This window comes from Galleria mellonella, unplaced genomic scaffold (genome assembly GCF_026898425.1).
Source record: "Galleria mellonella isolate WM207_F2 unplaced genomic scaffold, CSIRO_AGI_GalMel_v1 utg132, whole genome shotgun sequence".
Taxonomy (NCBI): domain Eukaryota; kingdom Metazoa; phylum Arthropoda; class Insecta; order Lepidoptera; family Pyralidae; genus Galleria; species Galleria mellonella.
Window position 1 is genome coordinate 5831481 of NW_026441989.1, and position 21860 is coordinate 5853340.

The following is a 21860-nucleotide window of genomic DNA, read 5'->3' on the forward strand; positions in this document are numbered from 1 at the left end:
TTTTATGACTAATCATGATGTCTATTGGAAGTTATATGTATATACTTGACTACCAGCGTTAGGTACTTACTTACCTACCACAAAACCACATATCGGCTAGTAGTCGTAGCAACATCTGCAGTAGTAACAGCTGTTATTATATTTACCATAACTGAAGTCGATACTAAGGACAGTATAATATTTAAATTAATAAACTAGGTTTAAATATTTATCTATTTGTAGATAATTTACTGACCTTTTACAGCAGTCAAACATAAGTATATATGTATACTTCTTGTAACTACCTGGAGGTCAGGAAGAGTAATGGCTTTACACATTATTGTATGACGTTACGTCATGTACCTGGCTGGAATAATTTTTAGTAATAATTATATCTAGATACCTGTACCTACCTAGGCAAATGCTCGTTAATTGATTCGTTAAAATAATTATTCATACACTAATAAGATTGTGATAAAGAACTACGCACTTGTGAATTAAATGAGATGATAATTAATGGTAACTAACATAATAATGCAAATGAAATGATGAGAATTATAAGTTAAAGAACTTCAAAGAATTCAATATTCTTAATAAACCTACGTAAAATATTGAACATCAATTTAAAAACACAGAATCATAAAATAATAAAAACTGTATTAAATTATTAGATGATGATAAATTGTTATGTTACATCTAATTTGTTAAGCTACTTATTTAAGTACATGTTAGTGTTAGATTACTTATTAATGTTATAATCTCTAAATATATAGATAATAATGGTGTATATACCTAGGTATATATCAGATTAAATGATGTATTTAGATATACTCGTACTTGGGAATTTTTCAAATGGAAAAATGGAATAAATTAAAACTTACGATATCGTACTAAATAGGTAGGAACGTGCTGAATACAATTTTAATTGCTAATTGAACAGTCGAATTCAGAAGGTAACAGTGTGTGAGTGACGCACACTATCACCAATAGAGGGGGGCAGGGTACACCGGCGCGGCGCCGTCGCCGCAGCTTTTCATATATAAAACACTGGGCTGCCATCTGGAGTTTCAATAGACAATTTGAACTCTAAGAACTCGGTACGCGCTACCAACACATTCGTTCGTTGTGTATGTACTACTTAAAGTTGAATGTTGTGCACCTTTGCAGGTTTGCGGCGCGAATTTTAATTTTGTCAAAAAGAAAATAATACTTACTTATAAAAATATTGTGATTAATATACAATACGGTACTCGGTCTGGCAAATAAACTATCAATAACTACGCCAACACGTTTCTGACGACGTTCTGAATTTGTAATGTTCAAAGTGAAGTGTTCAAATACGTGAATACAAGACTGTAGTCTCCACTAGACTGGCAAGGAAAAGACTTAAAACTAGTGTCAAAACGAAGACTTCAAGATGAGCTTCAATAAGAACAACCCCAATCCAATGGGGAAGATAATGGGATACCTAAAGCAGATTTCTACTGAAATGGTATGTTACCTATTTTAGGTTAGGATAACAATTAAGCCTATGTACGTCTTTACTAAGTGTTAAACTCCATTCATAAGGCTTCGTCTTTAGAAGACTTGAATTATGACAAGAGTAGGTACACATTCTTGCATAATTACCTGTTAAAGAATTCAATTTTATTTTTATTGAACTAGTCACTCTATTCGTACGCATGAATACGTGTTCCGAACTGAAGTAGTAGTGTATGTTCTGTCACGTATTTATAGTTATAAGCAAAGCACTTCGAAATCTTTCTGGAATTTTCTCAACGCTTGAAAGCTCGACAAGTCGAGACGCGATATAATGCCGCCACTGTAGTTGGTCGCCGATCGGTGGTAGGGGATCGATATTGTCGAGACTGGTTGCTTGGCAACTACTAAATACATCAGCTGTTATTTTACTACTATCTAAACAATCAATATGCCAAATGTGTTTTGTAAATAACGGTTTATTTATTCCATAAAATGTTAAGGGGAAGTAAACAAATTATAGCTTATTTATTATTTTATAGTATACACTGACCATAGGTAAACAACTGTTGCATAGAAGCTAATTTATTTGATTATTTTGTTGGATATTATAGAAATAAGTAGTAAAATAATTTGATATACCAATAATAATCTAGCGCCATCTGTCGGAAATTTCAGCAGATGTTTAAAGCTGGTAATATGATGATAATAGGTAGTTTTTGGAAACACCTATAAACGAATAAAGAAAAGTATACTCCAATATAAATTCTACAATATTGTAAATACAAATAATATCACAAATTACATTAATGTTCTCAATTCCACCGAGAAGCACGCTGAGTTACTAGATAAGTTATCAAGAGGTTGTGCTTAAATATAGCATACACTCAGACTTGCTTATGTTCGTGTTATGCATTTTTATTTAGATGGCGCTACTATTAAATTAGAGAACTATCAGGTGTAAGCTTGTTTTCTATACCAAATGAATACCTAACCTAATAATGAAAACTTTTATATGCAAAAATAATTATGCTTATACCTAAATATCGATAAAAATATCTCTTTTTTGTTTTATTATTTTACTGGATCTATACTACAGTGTTATTTGGTGTTATTATAAAAACAAACCAAAATGGGATAAGAGCAAAATAATACTAATATATATGTACTCTAGTTCAAAGGGCTTTGTTATTCATATAGGTAAGCCACCTATTTACAAAAAAATAAATTCTGCTTGTAAACAGATGCCTGCCAGCGACCCCCTCTATATTTCGGTTAATCTTGGTTGTGTATAGCGAAGCAAGGGCAACACGTCCATTACCAACAGGTTCACCCTCATGACTCGCAAATACTTAATTCAAGATTTCCCTTTTTTATGTAATTGTGCTTATTCTTATGAAAATATGATGTATCTTGACGTATATCAAATGTAGATAAATCAAAATAGTGCCATAATAATAAAATAGAAGTGAAATAGTAATTGCTTGTCTTGGTCTAGTACAAATATGTAATCCGTATGGATGAAGAAGATATTCTAAGAACTTACCTATTACGAATATATAAGGAATACATAAGGAATAGGAGACTTATAAGAGACGGATCTGAAAGTAAAAAAATTATAGCTAATATATCACCTAATTTTTAGACTTCTAGACCCATAATGCAAAGTTTGAAACTATATAGAGGCAAATTTTATACAGATATAAAAAGAATAATTGAAAATTTCAATAGGGATGAGAAAATATGTTTACGCGCAAGCGATGTCGTGGTAATTCGTAGTTTTATTGTATTTAATAAATTATTGCGACGAAAATAATAAATTAAATAGTTAAACACCGTGTTGATTGAATGTTTCGATAGGTTATTGATTTAAATTACAGTGTTTCTATGATAATCAAGCTTGGTTTCTACTAAACAGGGCAACGACCTCAAATAAGTTGCAGTGAGTCAATGAATGCAGATGGTTTAGGACCGTTCCATATGGCAGTCTATGGGGAGGCCTAAGTTCAGCAGTGGACAGTTAACAGATGAAATGATGATGATGATGATTGATTAACTTATCATTTAATTTTATTGAAACAAATTATACCACAAAAATATAAAACAAGGAATACAGTAGGCCGCCGATGATAGCGTTTATTGCCGTATATATACGTAACAAAATAACCTAAAATTATAGCATCCACCCAAAAGCATATCGGCGGATAAATGTAAGAATGCAAATACTTGCATCCTAATGTTTCCTTATTACGATCTAATAAATCATAAAAGTCGACATTCTTCAGAACACATAATATTGAATAATTAATGAGAGTGATAAAATTGCACAAACTAAAAGATATATTCATGAATATGATTATGCATCTTTATATAAAATATGTTTCAATAGACCATTGAAAATGTAAACGAGTAACTAGCCCGATTGTAAAAACGTGATAATTAATTAGATGTTTCGATTTATTCTAATTTAATTCAGAGGTTTTTTCCATGATAATTTCAAGAAAAATTGGTTAATTTTCCATCAAAGTCTATTGAAACAGACTATAATTCTCTGTCTAGGCTATTCTAAAAAGATGCAGGTGTAAAAATATATAAACATAAATCAGATTTTAAGAACCTTTTCGGTTTTATTTTGTAGAAGGAAACTTTCTAAACTAAATGATAAAGAAAACGAACGCAGAACGAAAATCTTTAAATAATATCTTCAATAATGTTTAATGACTTTAAATAGAGCACCATAAATATTTTTGATACATTGAATTTTTTTTTTTATATTATACATATAAATGGAGGACAGTAAAGTGAATTAGCCGAAACGAACAGTTTAACTAACATCTTTTTTTAATAAGAAAAAACGGCCGCATATGTTCTAAAAAAGACCTGTCCACATATACTTAGAATCATTAAAAATGACGTTTAGTGACATTAGTTTAATTGAATGTACATAAGGTTTGTACATATCAATACACTTTATTGATTTATAACCACACAGAGGATCAAATATTTAGTTCAAAAGCCAAATATAACTTTGAAAATATGATATTAAAATGAATAAAAATTATAATACTTTCAATTATGGATTATGAGAAAATAAGGTGCATTTATTAAATTATATTTAAAAGTTAATACATTCAGTACACGAACAAATTCAAAATATTCATTGGTTAAAATATAAGTCGAGCAAAGGTGTTTATACAATTATAATATGTTTTATAAACATCATTACTACTTCTGACAGATGCGCGAAGCCGCGATGGTGCGATAACGTCAAGAACATCGGATATAGGCGGTGGTACTAACTCGCAATTCATTATTTACAGTTCGCCACTTCCAGAAATCATTCACTGATATTATGGATCGTGACGAAAAGTATTTTCAAGTGTCGAAAATTCGCGACAATATGTAACGATTTCTAAGACAAAAATTGGCTCGTCGATAAGGTCAAGGTCCATAATAATAAATGATTAGGTTATCAGTAGCATGCTCTGACCTTATGATACTTTGTGATCAATAAACGATGTATGTTCTGTGTGTGACCCAAACTGCCACAGGTCACACCTCTTATCATTGCTGGTTTACGCATATTAGATAGCGGATATATAATAAATGGGGTATGTTTACGGATGGTTACTTCAGTGTCGGATATTATGTGTGCTTGAGTGACCAGTTCCTTTTGATCATTTGGTTGGTAATTGTTTACATTAAAACATATATTCAGAAACAGACTCGTGGTTAACAATTATATTAATATATGGCACTTTCATTTTCTAGGGTGGAAGTGAGCAGAATCGGCGGGGACAAGGTGACGAGGAGCGATTATATCGTTCCCGTGGACCTAAATACGCAAGAGTACCATCACGTCCTACACTTTCTACCTCAACCACTAGTACATCGCTTGCAACCTCATGTGGGTCACAAGGAACACTTGCTCCCAACTACGCAACAATTCCAGAAAACACTACAGAAAGTAGTAGCGAAGACGAACAAGATTCTTTTGAGAACACTCGTCGTCATTTTCAACAATTACGACAAATCAGCTTAGGGAACGAGTTTAAATATAAAATGGAGATGGAAATTAAAGATGAGAACTTGAGAAATTCTATCCCATTTGTGAAACAGCTCAGCACAGACAGCAATAAAGTTAAAACTGATCACACTATCAATGGCGATGTTATGTCTCATAGACATACAACACAACGATTATTCCTTTGGACACAAGTAAGTACAGTTATTATAAAATTTAAAATTAATATCATACATTAAAATTAGTCAGATAGAAATAAAAAAAACTTATTTATTCGAGCCATGTTTCTTTCGAAAATATGTTCAGTAATAGAAGTTTTTTAAAATATTGCTAATAATTTCGATTATATCTCCTATATATACATTAATATATATTTTAGCAATATAAAAGGTTTGATCCGCAGCAAAAAAACCGCTACTTCTATCGTCTCAAAAGTAATATGGCAACAATACAAGAGCAAACCTTATCGATAACAAAAAGAATTGTGAAAATCGGTACAGAATTATCGACCTGATTCGCATACCTAACATATTTGCAACATTATTGCAGTAGATTTAGTTCCACAAAAAAGGAACCAAGAACAATCGTGACAAAATCAATCTTATTGAAAGTACTTGCATTTAGATTTTCAGATTTATTTATAAATAACAGAGTTCTAAGGTACAAAAAAACAATATAACCGAATTGAAAACCTGCTCCTTTTATTGAAGTTGGTTGAAAAATTTCAAACGAGTTAACAATCTTCTTTTTTTGAAGTCGTTTAAAAATATTACTTGAATAGTATATAATTCTTAATGATATTTGCTTGATACTAAAACTTAAAAAAATAAAATTTATGTGATAAGTTTCTCGATTTTATTTTCTAATCAGAGAATGTTTCATTTAACAATCAATTCACTGTGTATACGTTTGGTCGTATACAGAATTATTTTAACTAAGTTTATATTTATGTATTTAGTAACGAATTAATTAAATAAGTTGCTCGTACTGAAGTCTTGTATCTTTTTCTTAGTATGCGCAAACAAAGTATTTCCTACGCATGTAATTTCTTTGCGTTTGTTAGCTGTAGGTATAGAACTAAAGGTATAATAAGGCTCAAGCACTCGTGTAAGTTCATAACCTTTCAGGTGCGGTTAAGTGACGGTGTGTAGAGTGAAATGTTGACATACAAACAATTGCGCCAAAAATAACTATGACAAATAGTCCTCAGGTTCTTTCAATTTTTTCAAACAGTAGGCCGTCCAGATATATGTGATTTTAATTGTTATGGTGGTTTTGTTACAGATATTGGCTACATTTGCGGTTTCTATGGGATCTCTAATAGTTGGCTTCTCCTCGGGGTATACATCTCCTGCGCTAACTAACATTAATGGAACATTAAACATTACCACTGAAGAGGTATGTTATTAAAATATTATCGATAAATATAATATTATAGTATAAAATGAGAAAACGTCATTGTCTAGTGATTTAACTATCTGAACATATATACAGTAGTAGCAACAATCGATGAAATACCTCCGATTAGCCCATCTTGGATTACAGTTATAAGTTGAATTAGAGACATAATAGACTTTAATGTAATGCGTTACTTATGACATACTAAAAAGATAAAATTTAAAAAAAAATAACTATAAATATATTTTTATTAATTTATTAATTATTATTAATGTGTTTATTAAACCAAAATGAGTCTAATTTATCGAAACAAATTTATAAGTAGTTAAAAAATCTGTACTATATATTGCATTAAATTGACTATGAAATGACATTTATCAGAACAAAATGTTAAAGATTTTTTTTTCTATTTCAGAAAAGTTGGGTAGGTGGACTAATGCCACTAGCTGCTTTAGTAGGCGGTGTATCCGGAGGCCCGCTTATTGAATACCTGGGAAGACGTATGGCTATAACAGGCACTGCTATACCATTCTTCGTAGGTTGGATGCTAATCGCCAATGCATACAACGTTCCAATGGTACTCGTCGGCCGAGCGCTAAGCGGTATCTGCGTGGGAATAGTATCTCTTGCATTTCCTGTATACCTTGGAGAAGTGCTGCAACCTGAAGTTAGAGGAGCTCTTGGATTACTGCCTACAGCTTTCGGTAACACAGGAATTTTGTTGGCATACTTCGTTGGCAGTTACTTGGACTGGTCTAAATTAGCTTTCTTTGGTGCTGCGCTACCCGTTCCATTTTTTTTATTGATGCTTTTGACCCCTGAGACACCATGTTGGTATGTTACAAAAGGACGCGTAGAGGACGCTCGTAAGGCTCTTCAATGGTTAAGGGGCAAAAACATAAATGTCGACAAAGAAATGCGAGATTTGACACGACTCCAGGCAGAATCGAATCTTATGGGTGGCAGTGTATTTAGACAACTTTTTAGTAATAGATTTAGGCCAGCTGTCCTAATATCGCTCGGATTGATGATTTTTCAACAATTTAGTGGCATTAACGCCGTAATATTTTATGCTGAAACTATTTTCCAAATGTCTGGAAGCAGCATAGACAAGAACTTATCAAGCATCATCATTGGACTTGTAAACTTCATATCAACGTTCATAGCAACAGCTCTCATAGATCGCCTGGGAAGAAAAATTCTATTGTATATTTCATCGACGGCAATGATTATCACTTTAATAATATTGGGATCTTATTGTTACCTGAAGGTTACTGGAGTGGAGTGGATCGCGACATATGGATGGTTGCCATTAGCATGTCTTGTAATATACGTACTGGGATTTTCCATTGGATTCGGTCCAATTCCATGGCTCATGCTAGGAGAAATTTTACCATCGAAAATACGTAGTACTGCTGCAGCTCTGGCCACTGGTTTAAACTGGACATGTGCATTTATTGTAACTAAAACATTCCATAGTATCAGTGAAGCTATTCACATGCATGGTACTCTGTGGATGTTTGCTGTCATATGTTTAATAGGTCTATTTTTCGTTATATTCTTTGTACCCGAAACACGTGGTAAAAGTTTGGAGGAAATTGAATTAAAACTTACCGGAGGTTCTAGGAGGATAAGAAATATAAATAGTGTAAAATCAGCTCAAAACGGCTGTTAACATTTAATATAAGAAATCATGTATAATTGTAAAAAATGTGTATATAAAATATTGATCATGATGATACGGAATGACATTAACGTTGTTTGTACCTATGTTCCAGATTTTTGTCTGTTTTGAATATAGTGTCCAATAACAGTAATTTTTGCACCAGAAACATTAAAAATGTTGTGTATTTGATAGTAAAAGGCTTTGCTAATAATAGGTGTGCAAATGTACATTCCAGAATGATGAGGCTGCGTAAATGCTGTGCTGTTTTAGTCTTATAAGAAAGGTGTGCAATTAAGTAAAACACTGATGTTCAGTGTTTGTATGCTGAAGACTGACCTGGACTGTAGCTATCCATTCTCTACTTGTAAATATAGTAAATAGTTAGAAATGTAGGCAAAACAAATGTGTAATTAATGGTTCCTTCATATAGGTACATATATATTTTTGTATTTTATTACTTCCTTCAGCAGTATAGTTACCGCCATCACAGCTATGAGGCCAATGTAAAACTCAAAAAAACAATACTGTTTAATTTCATGATACAAAATCGTAGAAGCAATTAATGTGTTTGTCTTATCCTCATATAGTGACAGCTACATCTACAGCTTGTTGTTTTAGTGCGATAATTATACCAGTTTTCGTTGGAATCTCGGATATGTCAGCAAACATTGCAGATTGTATCCATATGTATAATTTTAATGTGATCTGAATGTACTTATATAGTTGAAATTTTGTTTTGAACATGACAAATCGATACCTAGATATATTAATGACCAAATCAATATTGTTAAGAATTTTAGAATAAATTAACGCTGTGTTTTAATTAAGGATTTTATTAATGGTTAATCAATCCGTATATTACGGTGGCGATATTTATTATTTTGTTAATATTTTTATTAATATAAATTATAGAAGAAAACCTGTCTTTTATTCTTATCAATCTAATATAAATAACAAAAACAAAATGAAAACAACATTGGAAGTGGTAATGAAGATTTAGTAGAACTAAATTAAAATGTATCATCAGTTTACGTGATTTTATAAGAATTAAGTGATCAATTACTAAATATTTAAATTATGTACGTAGAGTTCATGCTTATAATTAAAACCCAACAACTATATTACCCAATTTGATAAGACCAAAACAATATAAACAATCGCAAGTAAACAATTCCCTTTAATGTATACGTGATCGATAAATTAGTACGACAGCTTTGTTCTTGAAAACACTCTTGTCTGCTTTTGTCTGTTGAGTTAATTAGAGGCAGGCAGTCATCATATTAATAACGAATAAAAACGATAAGGCCCGTTAGGTAATAATTAATTATTGCCTATAATCACATTCACAGTTTATCGAAACAATCCCCCACAAAGTCTCGTTACATAGTTGTTTCCTATTTAATATTCGGTAGAGGAGTGATGTTTATTTGTTTACTAGCTTTTATTCGCAACTTCGCCCGCATGATCAGAATATGTTCACTGAATGGTATAATAAAGAGCCTATGTCCTCCATCCCACATAAAACGTGTATATCAAATTTTATAGCATTTGGTTAAAGTACCAAAAGTTAACAGGCAAAGAAATAGAAAGGATTAAAAATAGGGGTTCAGATTTCGTTATGGGCGAAGATAGCAAGAAATTTAGCGTGCAGATTGATAGATATATTAAACATAAATTAAAACACTACACACCTTTATTAATCACCAAATAACAAGAATGACAAGGAATCACCATTTGTTTTTAACTTTCTTCTGTCTAATACCATACTTTTTACCCGACTACGACGAAGTAAAAAAGAGGGTTATCATTTTGGCCAGTATATATTCAACGTACGTTCATGTGTTCTCTCATAATTTCTAAACTACTTATTATAATTTGACAAATGAGATATCATTAAAAGCGTACCAAATGAAAGATGGAATACGACCACAACTATCCGCTGAAAGTTACTATCAATATGTATTAAATACACTAAATATATATATATATATATATATATATATATATATAATGTATGTGTATATATATATATATATATAAGTTATCTATTTAATTGCCCATTAAATATATACATTGAATAGTTTTACAAACAATTTGATTAATTTTCTACAACACGAAAATGGCAAACAAACCTACAGTCTGTCTGATGGTAAACGGTCACTGACCTATGGATAACTGTAACACTAGGAGTGTCACGTGCGCATTGCCTGCCCTAAAAAAAACCTTAATACATCTTTTTGAAGTACTCCAAACTTAAGGAAAAACCTCAGTAGAGAGCTCATTCTACAGCCTGAGTGTTTGCGTGAAAAAAATCCTCTGAAATCGCACTGTACGCAACTATTTAGGCTCTAACGTGTGAGGATGAATTCTCTATCGATAGCAAACAGTGCGATGATAAAAGATGACTGTGGGTGTTATCTAAATAACTAAATAAATATATAAATATCTAAATATCTAAATAATTCTAAGGAATGATTCTAAAATCATTCCTTAGAATATACTCCATTATACAAGCAGTAGAACACACAAAGGAGGCAAAGTCTTGCCTTAGACTGAAGAGCCTACCGCCTGTGAGTTTGGGGTCGTCAACAAATCTCATAGCCCGATTTTGAATCGAATAAAGAGAATCAAGCTAGTATCTATCTTCTCGACGCTCCGGCCCACAGATGAGAGCAGTAGTCCATGAGTGGCCGGACTTGCGACTTGTACAATAATAGTCTTTGTTTCGGGTTAAAGTACCGTTTCGCTCTATTGAGCACCCCGAACATTTTTGGACGCCAACTTGACAGTATCTACTAGATGACCCTATCTACAAAAGATGCTTTATGATTATATACAAAATACATATTTTATGTTGTAAATTATATTAAAACTCATTAAATTTCTACTTACATCATCAGACTATTATCACATTAACCATCAGTGTAGTCATTACACCTTACAAACGGCCGGTTCTAATTAGAACATATTGTACATATGGCAGACAACGATCATTACTTCGCAAATTGTTTATAAGAACACTGTTTACAATACACACATTTGCTATCATCTTGCATGCATTATTTATTGTCTAGGGAAGTAAAACCTTATGGTTTTATTTTGTGAAAGAAAAGTGCTTTATAACATGAGGTTCTTGGCACTAGGTTCTTTCTGTGTATTCCGTTAAAGACCCCTCTTGAAGATAGATAAGTAAACAAATATACATAACACGAAATTAATACAGAACAAAATTTAAAGTTGGAACAGTTATTGCCTTCTTAAAATTTGAAATTAGATTTTCACGTACAAAGATTATACAGTATTTCACTAAAAAAATTGTCAAAAAAGAAATATTTATTTCTAGGAATAATTTTTACAAAATGGAAAAAATAAAACAATCTGTATCAACGGTACTACACAATATTAGGTGTGTAGTGTGTAGTGCCGATGCGAATTAAAGAAAATAATCCGAAACCCGTAAATATTTAGTTACAATTTTTTTTGTAGTTTTTTTTATAAATTAAAATGTGTACAGAACCCTCTGTATGCGAGTCCGACTCGAATTAAGACAGTTTTTTTTTTTTATTTAAATTGAGAACTATTTTTTTTCCTGATATAATATAAATATTATATGTATATATGGTTTATAATTTAATATACATGAATAAAAAAAATGAAGGTCATTTTCAATTATTTGAAAAAGAAAACATATTTTAAGTCAATACTTGACTATAAACGACATAAATATTTATTTAATTCTTTCATTTAGGATATATAATCAATATATTCCTTCCTATATAATCAATTATAAATTATACATTTACTAAATACTAGCTAATTACAGTTACCTAGACTCTAGATGAGCGACGAAACCCACTGAGCGAACAAAACCACAGTGTACGAGTATAATGATATAAGTAAAAATGCAACTGTTGTAATAAATAAAACTATAAATATTCTTTACTATATCCAAGAGCCTGTTTAAATTTCGGATGAATCTAGATTCATAATTTCTACATGAAATTTTTAATTCTATATTTAAAATAAATGCTATATATAAAATAACTATCATTCCAGCCATTATCCGTCCACTGCTGGACATAAGCCTCCCCCATAGACTGCCATAAAGAACAGCCTTGAGTAACCTGCATCGACTGAGACCCTGCAAAGCATTTTAGGCCGTCACTCCATCTAGTGTTACCTATAATGTACCTATAGTAAATCTGGCGCCGCTGGATGGACCGTAGTACCGCCCATGTCTCAACTAAATCAAAGGCTTTCTCAAAGTCCACACACGCCAGACATAGTGGCAGTTTATACTCTTCGGTCTTCTGTATAATCTGTCGTAGCGTATGTATGTGGTCTATGGTGCTACAACCTTTTCGGAAGCCAGCAAGTGGTTGGAAATCATCGAGTATAAGCGCGCGTAAGATGATTGGTCAGGACTCTCGAAAACAGTATGTAGACGCGATTCAAAAGGGATATCGGTCTATAGTTCTTCAATCGGGTATTGTCACTCTTCTTGAAGAACAGGACCACCGCACTTCTGTTCCACGCCTCTGGCTTAAGACCGTTATAGATGACGAAATTAAATAGCTTCTGAAGGACTACAAATACCGGTTTTCCACTTGCTCTCAACTCTGCTGTAATTCCGTCCACCCCAGGTGCCTTGCCGTTTTTAAGCTGTTTGAGAGCCATTTCAATCTCCTGCAAACTGACATCCGGGATATCATCGGTATAGTGTCGGGTGACTTTAGCTTTTTAGTCGTTATTCGCATTGGTATGCGGTGTTAACGACGTTGTATACAGCTACTTATAGAACTTCTCAATCTTACACAAAATCTCAGATGTGGCGGAAATTATATCACCGATGTCATTCTTCAACTTTGTCAGTTGGCTTCGCCAATAATCAAATCTCTGACGAACACTTTGGAGCCTTGGTTCCGCTCTATTGCTTGTCCAATACATATAGTATTGAACTGGCGTATGTCACGCCGTATACATTTGGAGATTTGCCTATATTCTGACACAGACGTTGAAGACTGGGAACATAACTCACGCTGCCTCATCATAAGATCCAAAGTGAGAACAGAGAGCTTTTAGGTTCTTTTCGAGCGTTGGGACTTGCAAAATGTAGCTAATACTGTTTGAACAGTTTTCGCTAACTTCTTGTTTTCTCTTCTGTTTCACAGTACATCATAAATTAATTATGACATTTGTTTTTTATTTATAATATATTACGTCTGCAACATTTTGTTTCTATGGATACTTTATTGGTCGATCGTATACACGTGTATTCGAGACACTATTCGAGATTATTGTCCACGCATTACTAATTTTGTATTACTTGGTAAATTACACAACCAAACACTAAATGTTCTGTGAGTATAAATATGTATATCCACGAAATAAGAAATAAAGGGGAATTAAAACTACTTTAAATCATTTAAAAATTAAATCGATGGAGCACATCGTTAATGAACTAGTATTTAATAAAATCATTTTTATTTAATTATTGACTACTTTTAAACACAACAATCAAAAACCGACTTCAATCGTGGTAAAACCAATTATTTTTCGGACCCAATCCGTAAGTATATCCTTTCAAGTAGAAAATAGAATTTTTCAAATTGCAACTGATGGAATTACGAAGTAATAAATCTAAAACAATACAACCGAATTGAGAACCCCCTTCTTTTTGAAGTCAATTAAAAATAAATAGAATTTACTGTTTTAACAATATCTAAAATAATTCAGAAAGATTTTCATTAAATGGAATCGTCAACTTGATTGACATTCTAATATACATAAAACTACTTACGAATAATTAAATATTCTTTTCTTTTATTAAAAGGGTGTATAAAAATAACATGGCTTTCTTGAGGCATTTTAAAGATATTGTTTTGAATCACAGCCTCGAGGCCAATCAATTTGTGCCCATATAAATTGCTGTTAATGTAGTGAGACACACATTTCTTTAGTAGTTTATGGTGTACTCACACAACTTGCAGTCACAAACTAAGCTTGAAAGAGTGCAGTCTAGTATTGTATGAACCGTGATATAAAAACTTATCAACATGAAGATTTTAATGAGAGCAGACACACATTACAGCATTGGCGTAAGAAGTAGTGAATACGAAAAGCCAAAATATACCATTTCACAGGTGCGAGACATTTTTTTTTGTTTTTTTTTTCATTTTTAAACAGTATCAAATTAGTTTTATTACATCATATTTTTGAGATTATAAATATAATAAATACATTCATTCGCAAAACCATTCTGCCACAATCGCTGATATGATGGTTGTCAATTGAGTCCAATTAGCATGAAGAAATTCATTTACAACAGTTGTTTCGATTTCATATTCGTGTTAAGTCCTTCACTATTAGTACCTACCTACTAGTGTATCAACAGTAATAATAAAAAAATTTGCATAGACTACGCTAAATTTTAGAACATCCCATTAGAAAAATAAAATGTATATAAGTGTCAAGTCTCGCAACGCAGTTCTTTCACTACAAAAAGTTATAAGATCTCATGTCAATTATTTTCGTTAGTGTCTATGAATACACCTATTCAACAACTTTGTTACAAATAATTATTTAATAATTATTGTTCATAATTATAATAATTGTTATTCAATAATAATTATAATGACGTAACAATTGAACGGCAACATATTTTAGAAATAAGGTACTTTATTGTTAAGTACATTGTTTAGATTTACTTAATTATAGAAATAGTAGAGTAGTTGTATTAGATTATTCTTTCATAATTATGGTGCTGTGCAATTATCATTGTAACTATTATATTATAGAAATAAAGTTGTCTAATATTTATACGATCATTACGAATGTTGATAGATAGATACTCTTTATTGTTTTCTCCAAAAGATTACAATAGTAAACTCATTATAAATATTAACAATTACAAGAAATAATCACAATGAGAAAACAATGGGCGACCTTATCGCTAAAAGCGATCTCTTCCAGGCAACCTTTGGATGGAGAGGAGTAATTATAAACAGTTTGATCGGAGGCATAATGAAATTCTATTATTTCTTAATGGGTAATTGATTAGATTCTGTTCATTCCCAAAATGTCGTAAAAAGCGAAAACAAGTAAAATTCAATAAATAAAAGAAAAACATATACCAAATGAAGAAGCCAGCTTGGTAATGGTAGAAGAATTATCTTCGTTTATCGAAGAATGATTAGTTATTAATTAAAGTAAGAGGGCATTATTTCAACAAATATGTTAATTTTAGTGATACGTCATTATGTTTATGCATTTTTATTTTGTTATGGTAATTACATCATAAGATTGTGAAAAACAGAAATAGAAAATTATTGGTGCTTGAGACTTTTTATTAAATTACATTGTGAGTACAAACTAAAATACTATTTATTGCACTAAATATTCCGTTTACTTATCTTTCCGTTTAATATCGCTTGTTTAAAACAATTTACAATTGATCAGACGACACAATCAAAGAAGATGATTGCTTAAATTAATCGTAGGCGTATCGCACACACCTCCCTGCAATAACGTCATATAGAAACGACAACATGAAAACAATTGAATATAATTATGCAAAGATACATACCCAGTTTATGAATTCGCATCGATGTTTATGTAAATTCTAGGAATAGTATATTTATTTATTACTTATTGCATTTCATAATATGGTTTGTAGATATCAAAACAACTCCAATTATGGACCCTGTTAGGCACAGCAAATAGGAGAGAGGAGGACAACCTTTTTTTTATTTTTACTTTCGAGTAGAATAGTTAATGAGTTTATTAAATTATTATTCAATCATTGAGATTGTTTCAGAATAGATACGTATTTTCTGTATTACTGTAATCCATTTTTTTTAAATATTGATATGTATTTACTCATATTGTAAAAGCAATTAATAGATAGTTTAATAATGTTCCCATATTGCTGACATATTTTGTTAATTGATTAAATTCTATTACTTAGTATTATATTGTATAAATAGTATTACCAAGTTTTTTTTTTTTTTTCTATCAAAAGAAAAATAATTTATGTGATTGAACTTACGTTTGAATTTAAATTATTTTGTATAGCATTAAAACGACGTTGTTACTTTTTTGGTGTAAAAACTACTGAACTGAATTGAATGCAATTTGGTACATGGGCCGGTTATATGCTAACTTAGCAGATTAACGCGTGTAAGCCGTAGTATAAAGATAGTCTTAAATATGTGTCAAAAGAAAGAAAAACGTACAAGAAAAGTAAGTTTAATTGTAAAGAAATTTAATTTAAAAGAGATTAATTATCGTCTTTATATGCAATGTTCCGGCTCGATTTTGAATTTCTTGATATTAACATAATTTCGAAGTTACTTTGTCACAAATAAGTAAATCAATGTAACATATTACAATAATATTTAATTAAAAGAAATAAAACTAACAATAAAAAAATCTTAGACCCTATATAATGGAACGACAGGAGGTGGGTGAAATGATGAAAATACGACGTATATAACATATTGAAATACGAGTATATAATATACCAGAAAAGGTGCAAAGCAGAATGAGGTGAAAATAACAGCCAACTCTTACAAAATAAAATACAAAAGATTCCTAAATAAAAGTATAAATAGGGGTTCTTAGCGGCCAGTTATCAATACTACTCAGACTAGGTATTCGAATTTTCATTTACGGTGATACTCTATTTATAAAGATAATAACACCTCAGTATATCCATAGTATTAACCAATGGTTTTATATAAATTAGAATTGAATATACAAATATTCTTCAGGTGTTAGCCGCAGTAGCTGTTTCGATGGGTTCTATGATCATTGGTTTTTCCTCCGCTTATACATCGCCGGCTTTGGTCACTATGGAAAACAGCACTACAATATCGGTTTCAAAAGAAGAGGTAAGTTGCGTACCGTGTTAAAATATCAGAGAAATATTTGATGTTGATACATCAAATGTTTAACAGAAAGTCAATATCGTATTCCTATCTTATTTTGTAATTAAATTTATTAAAAATTCATAACAAATAATAATGATATTTAATATTGAGTGTCAACAGAAGTCAACACTACTAGTAGCCTCGCGTAAGGGTGTCTTTCTTTGGTGTTAAGAATTTGTAAACTGCCTTGTTTGTATACGAAAGCCTCTGATTTTGTTTGTTTTCAAAGGTTATTATAAAAAAAAAGTATTGTGATGGAGCATATATTTATAAACAAACGTGTGTCCATACTCTGCGAACTATGCTCAGAGTTTTTAAACGTGACACTGAAATGACAATGATACACAGAATTCGAAATGACGATATCCACAAAAGAATTAAACCATCGACATTGGCCGGATTGGCAATGAGCTGGTCCGACAACGGATGGGGGAAAAAGTTTCTTGAATTACTACCCAGTACGGGCAAACAGTGGATGCAGATGGCTTTAGAACCTTTTCCTATGGCAGTCTATGGAGAAGGCCTATGTTCAGCAGTGGACAGATAATAGCTTAGATGATGATGACGTGTGACCATATCAAATATAGTATTAAGATTTAACAATTTACTTTTGTTTTAACAGGCAAGCTGGGTGGGCAGCTTGATGCCCCTTGCGGCACTCGTAGGCGGTGTCGTTGGTGGACCCCTCGTCGATTATATTGGTAGGCGTAGGACAATTTTATTTACTGCACCGCCTTTTTTTATAGGATGGATTCTTATAGCTACTGCAAAAATTGTACATTTAATATTGGCCGGTCGTGTCATATGCGGTCTATGTGTTGGTATTGGATCTTTAGCTTTTCCTGTATATCTTGGTGAAACTATACAACCAGAAGTAAGAGGAACTTTGGGACTTTTTCCTACAGCTATCGGTAATATAGGTATTTTGATATGTTATCTTGCTGGTAAATATCTTGACTGGTCCCAACTTGCCTATCTGGGCGCCGCATTACCTGTACCATTCTTCCTACTAATGTTCACAATCCCAGAGACTCCACAGTGGTATATATCTCGAGGTCGAAATGAAGATGCCCGTAATGCCTTACAATGGCTTCGTGGAAAAAATACTAAAATTGAAAACGAAATGCACAACATAGCTTTAATGAATGCAGAGACTGAAGCCAGTGAGTCAAATATAAAAGACCTTTTTAGCATGAAGTATATGAAATCAATTTTAATTTGTTTAGGCTTGATGACTTTCCAACAATTATCTGGAATAAATGCTGTCATATTTTATACTGTATCAATTTTTAAGATGTCTGGAAGTGCAGTAGATGAGAATTTATCAACAATTATAGTTGGAATAGTCAATTTTGCATCCACATTTGTTGCTACAGCACTCATTGACAGAGCAGGTAGGAAAATGTTATTATATATATCATCCATAACTATGACTATTACTTTGGTTGTATTAGGAACATTTTTTTATGTACAAAATAACATGAAATTAGATGTCTCATCTTTAGGTTGGTTGCCACTAACAAGTTTAATGACTTATTTGTTAGGTTTTTCATTAGCATTTGGTCCAATACCATGGCTTATGATGGGAGAAATATTACCAGCAAAAATAAGAGGAGCTGCTGCATCTATATGTACTGCATTTAACTGGTTATGTACTTTTACAGTTACAAAAACATTTCAAAACATTATTGATGGAATTGGTCCAGCTGGTACATTTTGGCTTTTTGGTTGTATTTGTTTTACTGGTTTATTTTTTGTCATAGTGTGTGTACCAGAAACTCGTGGTAAGAGTCTTGAACAGATAGAAAACAAAATGTTAGGTAGACCAAGCACCAGAACTCGTAGGATGAGTTCTATAGCAAACATCAAACCACTGCCAAGTGGTTGTTAATTTAAACATATTTTTTAAAATTACAATCTCCTACACATAGAACTGATAAATATTCTCGAATAATGAAGTATGTAACATAAGATAAACATGCAATAAACCTCCTAAAATAAGACATGAGTATGTATAAAAAAAATAATGATAAATTAGTAGTTGTAGGTTTAAATATGTAATAATTGTAAATATGTATATAATTTATTATTCAATGACATTATATTATGAAGTAATCTTAAGTTTATAAATTATTAAATAAAAATTTATTTCATTATAGTTTTTAATTGTAATTATTTTATCATGAAAAATGACAACTTTGAAAGAACACATTTTAAAATTCAAAAAAAAAACAAAAATCATTTATTCATTAGGACATTTTATCAGATATTTTTACATTATAATTTTATATAGATGGTATATAGACAATTGAGAAGAACTGGCAAGAAACTCAATGTACTTTTTTTTTTTTTGTTTATTTAGGTAATTATGTCTAACATTAAAAAATGCATGAGCTTAAAATGAATAATTACAATATACTGTAGGTAGACTCAAAATTGAAGAGAGAGAATGAAATGTATCAATCATCATATGTATAACCCATCAAATCTATATTCCCTGTTATATTAATAGTTTTTATAGAAATAATTGGTTAAATAAAATACACAACATACTATACCTATATGGGCATTTCTTTATGCACAATTTGTCAAAGGAGAGACTAAACATGGAAAATAGAGTCCAATTTACATGAGCACTTCTTTATTCCTACGTTAAAAAAAAATCCAAACCATATTTGGTAGTTAAAATAGATATTGGACACAGATATAATATTATACAATTTCAAAGACATATCAATGTTGATTACTAAATTCTTATACTAAATATAAAAACAAATTTATTTTGTTTATATGGGTACTGTTCAATTAAAAACATTCAATGAAAGATATTATTTAATTTACTGTTTCAAGTCAAGGAATGAAATTGTTAAATACAGTCCTACCTATGAGGGATGATATATGAACAGAAGTTTCTTTTGAGTTTCTTCATGAAGGACTGTCCTACAGTCAGTCCTTTATGACAAACTCATAAGGAATCATGGTCAAAGGATACCCTTAGTAATAGTTATTATATGATAGTTTTGAGATGTAGAGGTTAATTTTGCTTGCAATGGGGCCACTTGTCTCGTTACTAAATAATTCTTCCCTTGAGAGATGACAATATTGCCATAGGTAAGTAGATGTAGCAATTATTAAGTGCGTTTTGACTTTTGTTCATACAAATAGGCTTAGAATATTAGGGCATATCTAACGATTTAAATTTTTATTTTAGTTAGACTGAAATAGTTACGTAATTTACTCGTTAATGTATATAGTTTTGTACCTTAGGAGTTTTACTACTTTATATATTTCTATAAGATAATTAGCAAGTTTATAAGCACTTACCCATAACTTGAACTCGGCAAATAGCGCAAGTATCGCATTCAACATCCCAGCTCCACATAGCCACAGCATTCCATTTTTTTAATGTAAACATTTTATCTGATTTCTGGCCATCATTATCACCACGATCCACATCACAATCTTCTCCAGACATTTTTATTAAATTAAAAAAAAGCTCAAAACAAACACAAAAATATTTTTAAAGTGTTTTTGTTTGACAATGACAAACGACTATTTTGAATTGAAGTTGTCATTAATGACAGCAATAAAAATTATTTGACATTGACAGCCTGACAATTGCTATAAGTATTGCCAGATTCAGTTAGTATAAAACATATGGTATAAAATATCTACCAACGGTTTATGTCAAGTTAACTTACATATCTACCTATGATTCCATAAAACGAATTTAGTACGAAGGGTGCAAAGGTTACACATTTAGTCTTGAGAGGATAACGAAAAATCAATGTGATTATCCACCCGCATAATTGATTTCATAATTTTAGTTCATTACTGATTGCAATATAAAGTATGTTATTAGAATACTTTTATATAGGTTTTAATGTTAATATAGTTATTGCAATTAAGAATTATTTTCTTTACGGGGTGGGTATCATACTCTGGTTTTGTTCTCAGATAAACATCGTAGCTTTACCGTACATATACAATTCAATGCTTCAATATCATCTTTTTGTCATTTCATTCAGTAACTATCCACTACTGAACATAATACTTTGATATAACCAGAGCCAAACTAATAACATTGAAGGGACTGTAGCACCGCCAATGTCTTGATCAAATCAAAGGCTTTCTTACTGACTATAAACACCAAAAATTGTACATACATAAATTAAAAAGTACTATATCGAAATATAAATATGAAAATATATATAATATGGGTAAAAATATTCAACTTAGTACTTAATTATAATTTATTAATTGCACAGTAGATGCAAATCTCTGCGCAGTTTACATTCGAGTATTAAAGGCGTTGACTATCGATAAAAGGTAACTGATTTTGAATGCGGTCAACTAAATCTTATTGTTTTATAATGGTAGAACT

The 21860-nt window shown here is 31.3% G+C and overlaps 3 protein-coding genes across 5 annotated transcripts in view; 2 read left to right on the forward strand and 1 right to left on the reverse strand.

Moving 5' to 3' along the window:
* The window catches only part of LOC113518390 (RING-box protein 2), a 38148-nt gene extending 16417 nt beyond the window's left edge, over positions 1-21731 (reverse strand). The window contains exon 1 of the mRNA XM_026903293.3: positions 20801-21731. Coding sequence (XP_026759094.2) covers positions 20801-20951 — 151 coding nt within the window. The 5' untranslated portion in view covers positions 20952-21731. The remainder of the gene's footprint in view (positions 1-20800) is intronic.
* On the forward strand, positions 1047-9465 carry LOC113518388 (facilitated trehalose transporter Tret1-like). 2 transcript variants are annotated; one of them, XM_026903289.3, is made up of 4 exons: positions 1047-1471; positions 5230-5676; positions 6767-6880; positions 7296-9465. In XM_026903289.3, the coding sequence occupies exons 1-4, from the start codon at positions 1397-1399 to the stop codon at positions 8553-8555; spliced, it is 1896 nt and encodes a 631-aa protein (XP_026759090.1). In that variant the 5' UTR covers positions 1047-1396; the 3' UTR covers positions 8556-9465. The 2 variants fall into 2 exon arrangements, with proteins under 2 accessions (XP_026759090.1, XP_026759091.1); XM_026903290.3 differs by lacking the exon at positions 1047-1471 and adding an exon at positions 4995-5142.
* LOC113518389 (facilitated trehalose transporter Tret1-like) lies at positions 14499-19634 on the forward strand. 2 transcript variants are annotated; one of them, XM_026903292.3, is made up of 3 exons: positions 14499-14689; positions 17318-17437; positions 18099-19634. In XM_026903292.3, exons 1-3 carry the CDS (start codon positions 14603-14605, stop codon positions 19365-19367), a joined length of 1476 nt encoding a protein of 491 aa, XP_026759093.1. In that variant the 5' UTR covers positions 14499-14602; the 3' UTR covers positions 19368-19634. The 2 variants fall into 2 exon arrangements, with proteins under 2 accessions (XP_026759093.1, XP_031769007.1); XM_031913147.2 differs by having other exon boundaries at positions 14504-14644.
* Positions 21732-21860: the final 129 nt, after the last annotated feature.